The sequence below is a fragment of the Pangasianodon hypophthalmus genome, chromosome 21 (assembly GCF_027358585.1).
Source record: "Pangasianodon hypophthalmus isolate fPanHyp1 chromosome 21, fPanHyp1.pri, whole genome shotgun sequence".
Lineage (NCBI taxonomy): Eukaryota > Metazoa > Chordata > Actinopteri > Siluriformes > Pangasiidae > Pangasianodon > Pangasianodon hypophthalmus.
Genome location: NC_069730.1, coordinates 2025232 through 2034010, shown reverse-complemented (window position 1 = coordinate 2034010; position 8779 = coordinate 2025232). Strand labels below are relative to the sequence as shown.

Here is an 8779-nt window from a genome sequence, read left to right as displayed (position 1 = left end):
TGAACTGGTACCATGATTAATATTTTAACCTACACTATTTGACAATTTTTGGCATCTAATCCATTAAATGTGTTGCTAAAATGAATCTAATCCATCATGGATTCATCATGGATTAGATTCATTTTAGCAACACATTTAATGGATTAGACGCCAAAAATAGTCAAATACTGAATCTAAAAGATAGACAAACACAAAATCTAATCCATTAAATGTGTTGCTAAAATGAATTTTAGGGTGTGCAAACTTTTGCACTCGACTGTCCTCATGCCATGCTGCGGTAATTTTTCAGATATAGATTTGTTTATTCAATCCATGACTAAAAATAAGTGCTAAAACATAAAATAGATAAAGAATAAACCCCCTGCATGTTGTGCTTTTACAGGAAAATAATCAACGTGCAGTTTCTGTTACCACCAAGTTGATTTTTTCCTTTAGTCCTGAAGTGTTTTATTCCTCTCATACCACAGCAATTTGTCAACATTTGCAACAACTTTTCTTCTAGAAATGAAACAGATTTGTTCCTAAGACCAAAAAAACAAAAACAGCTTATCATGTGACGAACTGCAAAGTGTAAACTCTTCTGTCCTGAAGACTGTTACAAAGCGCTGACACTGGAGACTCCTTCTATAAATGTGAAATAAACAGCTCCTTACAGAAAATTTCACCATATAAAAGATGAGACGTGTTTCTGTGTTGAATAACAATGTCATGTTTATTTAATTAGGTGTAGATTATATGGAGCCTCCCTGTACTTTATATACAAGTCCCTAGGCATGAGCTGTTGCTATAGAAACAATTAATATAGACCTGTGATTTAAATTACAGCTAGCACTGGTGTCAGAGGTGCTGTTATAGAAAATTAATCAACAATCACACACAGAGCTGTGTTACAAAAAAAGCACCATTTCTCAACATTAATAATTGATTGGTCTCCAGGCATAAATATTAAAACTTGCTTCAGGCTCATTTCTGAATTTTGACACAAACATGTTCATTGCGGTGTTGCTCATGTTGGTTTTAGTGGGATTAATTTTACTCAGTGAGGGGATGAATGTTGGTTAACACCGGTGATTATTTATCTCATAAAGGGAAAAAAGGTGTAAAGGGAATCTAAAGGAACAACATATTCTCGCCTGTACTTTTCCTCATCTTTTTATATTTCTTTAATTTGTTTTCTTTTACAGTTACAGCACAACCTTTTCACAGAGCAACAAAGACTGTCCTCTTGATATAATTGCATGCTGTATTCCAAATCTACAGGGCTATAATCCAGTTAGTTCTGTTCTAACACTACAAGCACTTCACTCACTTTAATAAAGTCCAGCCACGTAGCGAGCTGAAAAAGACGGAGGACACCGACTGCATTGACAATGCCACGCGTCCACGGTTTAATCTCTTCCTTTCAATCGGTGACCGAACGATGAGCAAGAGCTGTGTGATCAACGAGGCATGACGAGGATGAGAAGGACAGATCTGGGATCGCCAATGCACAGATCTCGTTAAAGCGAGACTGTTTCTTGAATGCAAAACAAAGGAAAAAAAATCAATCTGTGCAACCAAATAGATCCTGAATCAATCACAAGGTGATAAAGATTTCTGTTTTAAAGTCTCCATAATTCATTTGTTTGTACATATCTGTGTATAACCTAGTGTAGTTCATCCTTGTTGCACAGTCTCTGATTGGATGCTGGAGTTAGAGGAGGAGTCAGTGATCACAGTGCAGAGCAGGGGCTAAGAGGGAAAGTGTCAATCTGCCAAAGGAATGCTCCAGAGAGCAGATACCTACCTCAGATTCCTGCATCTTCCTCTTTTTCTTTTTCTTTCTCTTTTTTCTTCTTTTTTTCAGTCATTTTGTCTCATCCTCAGTCCCAACACTCTCCTTTAAGGCTCTCTGTGTTTATCTGCTTTTCCTCATCCTTCGAATACTGCTCTCTCATCTTGTCATGCTCGGGGAGGACAGTGTGTGAGCTGCTGGAAAGCTGGCTGATGCTTGAGGATGACACAGGGACCACCATGCACAGAGAAAAATCATCTCTTTAGGTCTCTTTAGCTCACATGGAGATGGAGGATACGGAAGAGACTTGCAGTGTAGAATAAACGTAAATGAAGATGGAAAGCAGAGGACTGTGGTGAGGAGAACCTGCAGATATGAACATCTCCGAGCACCATGGGCTGCACCATGCCCACCGGAACCACAGCCTGGGCGTGCAGATTGGAAACAAAGCTGCCTCGGGGGGAAGGAACTCTGCCTCAGGCTGCTACGAACAGCTGTTGATTTCCACTGAGGTCTTCATTACGCTAGGGTTGGTCAGCCTTCTGGAGAACATTCTGGTAATCGCAGCCATCATCAAGAACAAAAACTTCCACTCACCCATGTATTTCTTCATCTGCAGCCTGGCGGTGGCCGACCTGCTGGTGAGCGTCTCGAACGCGACGGAAACGGCTGTGATGGCACTGATCACCAGCGGCAACCTGACCATCTCTGGAAACGTTGTGAAAAGCATGGACAACGTGTTCGACTCCATGATCTGCAGCTCACTCCTGGCTTCCATTTGGAGTCTCCTGGCCATCGCCGTGGACCGCTACGTCACCATCTTCTACGCCCTGCGCTACCACAACATCATGACCCAGCGCCGGGCGGCGCTCATCATTGTATGCATATGGAGCTTCTGCACAGCGTCCGGCGTGCTCTTCATCATCTACTCGGAGAGCGCTACAGTCCTCATCTGCCTTATCAGCATGTTCTTCACCATGCTGGCCCTCATGGCCTCGCTTTACGTGCACATGTTCCTCTTGGCACGGCTTCACATGAAACGCATCGCCGCCTTACCAGGGAACGGTCCCGTATGGCAGGCGGCCAACATGAAGGGCGCCGTGACGCTTACCATCCTGCTCGGAGTGTTCGTCGTGTGCTGGGCTCCATTTTTTCTCCACCTCATTCTCATGATCTCTTGCCCCAGGAACCCGTATTGCGTCTGCTTCATGTCGCACTTCAACATGTACCTGATTCTGATCATGTGTAACTCGGTGATCGACCCACTCATCTACGCCTTCAGGAGTCAGGAGATGAGGAAGACCTTCAGAGAGATCTGCTGCGGCTGGGCTTCAGGATGGAGCTGCGGCTGGAGTTGCGTTGGCTTCAACGAGAGACTTAACAGCTATTAACCAAATGTTTTTGGTCGTTGCATCTTGAAGGCACCGATGATTCGCTCCTCGTTCAAGGCTGTTCATTGGCCGAAATCATGAACTACGTCAGATGATTGGTGAAACAACTTTACCACCAATTTCAGTCTACTTTTGTTCACCAAAAAAAAATCCAAGACCTTCAAGATAACCAGACTCAAAACCTTCAGAAACACTTGTTTGGTGAAACAACCTTGAATTTTGTCTTTTGCTGCACAACTGTGAAGTTTTTAAATCATTTCTGCCTTTCCATCATCACCAGCAGGTGGGTTACGTTTGCTCTAAAATCATTTCTGGACAAAATCGTAGATTCCTGCATGAGAAAAATCTGGAATCATTGTAATTAGTAATTATCCGATTGATTGAGGTAATTGTCTCATCCCCACTCTCTGCTGGTCGATTTTTGCTCATATTTGTTCACGTAATCTAATGTAGAATTTATATTGTGTTGTGAAATAGCTGTGAATCTCTGTACCTTATTTTCTGTTATTGATCTAACTGTGATAAGTGATTAGGAGTATAATTAGATTTTTCTGCACATCAAGCTGAAATACGTATTTGAAACCAATATGTCATTAATGTATCAGGAGAAATATAGAGATTTCCTCTTGACTAGACATCTAGAGTTTCATTTATAAACATCAAACACAGCAGGCACACATCGAGCTCAAGTCTTTGCTCTAAGGCCAGATTGTAATATTGTGTATCATGTAAGATATAATAATTAATAAAGGCTCAAAAAGTAAGAAATAATCCATTATGTTTATTTTGTCATATTAGAATGTGAATAGAAACCAGTGATACTGTTCAAGTGCATCTCTCAGACGTCTCTACTTTGTCTTCTTCCAGCAAGTTTTTATTATTCATTCTCGAGGATCTTATCTCCAGAGAGATGAAGGTCAGACAGCAGGGTGTAATAAACGCTAGAGCTTTTATTCAGTCAAGACAGGATATACAGAAAAATGAAGTGTTGTGCTGTTATAGGAAAATAATCAACAGTGAGGTGGTGTGATGAAGCACAGTCACTGGTTCCAGCCTGAAACTGATTATTTTTCTATTAACAGCACGTCCTGAAGTGTTTTATTCCTCTTACGCCACAGCAATTTAGGCAACGCTTACAATTTTCTTATTTATTAAACAGCATGTACTTTTTATCCATTTGTAGTGACATTTAACATTGTGGAACATCCACAAAACAAGGTAGTTCCTGTAGTCGCTATAAACAGTCGTTCCCTCACCAGCCTCTGTTTCTTCTCTCTCATGAAGTTAATAAGACAGTACGACAGCTTGTCATGGGGCCAATAAACCACAAAAGTGAGAAGTCTGAAAACTCTGGCTGTTACGAAGCACTGACACTGAAGACTCCTTTCATAAACGTGAAATAAACGGCTCTTTCCAGAAAACTTCACCATATCTATGATAAAACAAATATGTTTATTATTAGGCTTAGGTTATTTGGAGCATCCACCATGAAAGTCTCTACGAAAGAGCTGTTACTATAGAAACAATAATGTACGTCACACGTTTCAAACCCTGATCCTGGAGAACCTCCTGTCCTGCACGTCAGTGTTTGCCCTGCGCCTGATTCAGCTAATCTGCTAATTAACAGCCCTGCATGAGTTAAAGTGGAAACACTAACATGTGCAGGTCAAGAGGTTCTCCAGGACCAGGTTTGGGAACATGTGTAATACGATGTTTCTATAGTAACAGCTCATTAACAAGAACCTTTATGCTGGACACGGCTTGAAGGTTTTTTTTTTTTTTTGCTTTTTTTTCAGGGGGCGTCTCAGAGAACCACGACTCTCACAAAAAACATGAACTCATGAATCAACATTAAGATCATTCTAGCAATTTCACTCGTCTCACAAGACCCTCAAAAAATCCCCAAACCTTCAGAAACTCTTAACTGAATGCCGCACACAAACTGCTAACTGGAGAAACAGCCTTGAATTTTATGCTTCGTGTCAATTTGTGAGAATGAAGTAATAAAAAAAGTGTTTAAATGGAACCCTGCAGAGCGAAACCCTGCCTTTTTTCAATCTGTGTTTAGAAAATTAAACTCTTGAATCAGTTAAATATACAGAGACAACAAGAAAAAAAGCATTTAAATAGTAAAATGTCAAGTTGTAAATGAAAAGGGGTATGTTATTTTTCTTTGTAAAAGAAAGCAACCTTGAAAAAAAGAAACCTTGTAACATGTAGATGGTTAGGTAAAAGTATTTTATTACGTGGCAATCATGAGCTAAGAAAGAAGAGATCTGTAGAGATGTTTGTAATCTTTTAAAACTAAAATTAAAAAACAAACAAAAAAAAAAAAATCCCAAAAATATAAAACTAAAACTGAAATTTGTATGGTGATTTTTATTCATTTGTCATCCTGTGCATTCGGTCTGACAATAAAAAAAAGTCTAAGGTTTTAGGCTAAGACCTATTTAAAACTGTTTTTGTGGTAACCATGGCAACATTGCAACAGCTGGATGCTTTGCTGATTAGAAATTCCACAATTTTCCAGAATTGTACATGAGCCAAGGTGCAGGATGAGATTTCATTCCCACGTTTGTTTCAGGGGTTTGTGTTGATTTTCCTGTCACATTAATTCATACTGTTCGCTGAGAGGTGAGTAAAGACCCTGATTAACAACCACACTATAACCGTTAGGAAGGTCATGTTACACGTGACTTCATAGCAAAGACGAGACTTCTTCACGTTAATGTTTTACATGTATGTATTTTGTATGATTTGCAGCATCTCTGAGCAGGTAGAGGAACCAGTGAGCAGGTGAACAACGTAACAACGGAACATAAAACATAATCAACGTAATAACATAAAACATAATCAACTGAGTGACTTAACATAACTGAGTGATGTAACGCGGGTCATGTTGGACAAGCTAATTTAAAAATGCAGCTAGCTGAGGCCTGGTACATACTTTATGCAAGTTGATGTGAGTCTTTTTCTGACATACAGTATCTTACGCATGTTCTGCTGAACTGACGGAGTTGTAGACGACTAATCCACAAGGGGGCAGCAAAGTAAAGGCACAGAGAAGCAGAGATCTGAAATAGCTACTACATTATACGGCCAAACGTTTATGTACACCTGTCATGCTGGAACAGATTTGAGGTCTCTTAGTTCCAGTGAAGGGAAATTGTAATGCTAAAGCATATAAGGTACATCCTACAATCGTGTACTTCCAACTTCCAACTGGCTGTGATGATCAGGTGTCCACATACTTTTGGCCTTATAGAGTATTTTCCTGAAATGCTTTCTTCTTCAATTCTGATGTGCCTGGGGTAATATTTGTGTAAAGCACCTTTACAAGCAACATGTGGAACAATGAGTCATGTTACAAATTTTGGACACAAAAACTATACGTAAAGGCCAGGAACGCCGCTTATGTAGCCTCTTACGTCATTGCACGTGTTGGCTTGCGTAGAGTACGTAACAGGAATAATTATAAAGTTATAAACTACAGTCGAAGCTAAATACATTATGGATGGCAATATAACAGATAGTAACTGCAAAGAAAAATCTAGCTCTTGTCAATGATTTAAACTTGTTGGTATCCAGCAACCTTCTTGAATTTATTTTGTTTCAAACAACTACTTTTAGTTTTGCTTCTTGATTTAAAAAGTCACGCTACATTAAAGTATAGTTAGTTAAGATAGCTAGCTACCAACTAAGAACATTATTAGAACATACAGTATATCTGACGTTATAGCAGTTCGTCATGTTACCAAGAAACCGCAAAGAAGCGTAAACTAATCTGTCCTTAAGACGTCTGAAAACTTAAAGTTTTACCTCTGACTCTTACAAAGCGCTGATGCTGGAGATTTAATAAATGTGTCGTTGCAGAAAACTTCACCATATCAACCCGTGTACATGAATCATCTGCAGTACACGTCCCCATGAATGAGCTGTTACTATAGAAACTATAACGCATTAGAACAAACGCATTAATATAAACCTGTGATTTGCAGCTGCACTACTGGCAGAACTGCTGTTGTAGAAAATTAATCAACACCTGCTGACCAATCAGAGTCCAGAATTCAACAGCACTGTGGTGTAATATATTAGAAATTGATCCTTTGAGAATGAATATTGGAGTTTTAGTTTATTCTCCACTTTTCCTGATTTCCTCTTCATCTCCACCCACATATACTCTCTCACTCTTTCTACACACACACACACACACACACCGTCCTACAGCAATTCACTAACAAGTACTCACTGAGGTTCTAGCCAGCAGCGACCTATTGATCTTCCTGCTCAGTGCATCGCCTCAACAATTTTCTGAATGACCTCCAGATGACCTTCTGCAAATGATTGCTGCACACCCACACGATGATAAACACCACACCAACAACAGCCACTGCTTACAAATAATGTTTTATTCCTCAGGTTGGAGTAATGGAGGTTTGTGATATTTCACTCACTGACGTTCCTGCATAACATGGAACAATATGGATCTAAATGTGGAACCTACAAGGGTTCTTAAAAGGGTTCTACTTGGAACCCTTTCTTATAGAGAGTCTGTTGTGGGGTTCTACACTGAATCTTGATGAGTTCCTCAGAAGGAAAACCAAGGCACCTTCTTTTTGAATAAAAAGTTTGTAAGTGATATTTTGGAAGCACACTTAATCATACTGTAAGAAACTTTAGAAGCATTAACGGTTCCTTAAAACTCTCTAGTTGGAACCATTTCTGATAAGGAAACACTTTTTGTAGAGCTCTACATCAAACTTATAAGGGTTCCCAAAGAACTCTCAATGGTTCTAAAGTTTCTAAAAGCGTCCCTTCTTCTGAACAATCTCCTAGAAACCCTTTCTGAACAGGAAACACAATCATACTGTTCTACATAAAACCTTTAACGGTTCCCTCAGAGTGACAGCCAAAGGACCTGTAAAGTTTCTAATGTTTCTAAGAGTGACATTTTTGGATGGTGTATAATTAAGGGATCCTCTGAAAAGTGTTCTACTCTGATCGTTGTTGTAGAATTATACATCAAACCTTTAAGGGTGTGATTTTTGGTCATTTTCATCTGAAAGCAGAATTTCTTTACTTTTTTTTTTTTCTTTTTGGAAATTGTTTCCACTTATCTACTTTTTGAAAGTTCAAGAAGAACAAACAGTAAGTGGGAGAACCAGGGCAGTGTGTATATAATTAAACCTGCTTCCTGCCCATCACAAAGACACAGCAGGTTCCAGTCTGGCCGCTAAAATCTGAATCTAAAAGCCTCTACAACACGCCGTGGATTACAGGCTCTGAGCAGAACTCCAAAGAACGATTCCATTATTTCTGTAGTGCACTGTGACCTTTACTGCGCTCGAACTCGGAGAACGAGCTCTGTCTATTACTGCACAAGAGCGGTGCTGAGTGGAACCGGGAGCGACGAGAAGATGCAGAATAATGGAACATCAGATTTAAAAAGCTTCATTTTCTTTAGGTGGTGTGGGATGTTTTTTTCTTTTTTTTTTTGTCATAGCACTTCTGTTTGAAGCCGTGGATTTGATGAGGGGTCATTACAGACAGAAATCATATCTCCACGGCAGTGAAGCCACACACACACACACACACACACACACACACACAGACA

The 8779-nt window shown here is 39.7% G+C and overlaps 1 protein-coding gene across 1 annotated transcript; it reads left to right on the top strand.

Annotated features, from left to right (window-relative positions):
• Window positions 1–1759: 1759 nt before the first annotated feature.
• Window positions 1760–4362, top strand: mc4r (melanocortin 4 receptor). Its single transcript, XM_026941181.3, has one exon. It carries the CDS (start codon window positions 2149–2151, stop codon window positions 3163–3165), a length of 1017 nt encoding a protein of 338 aa, XP_026796982.1. The 5' UTR covers window positions 1760–2148; the 3' UTR covers window positions 3166–4362.
• Window positions 4363–8779: the final 4417 nt, after the last annotated feature.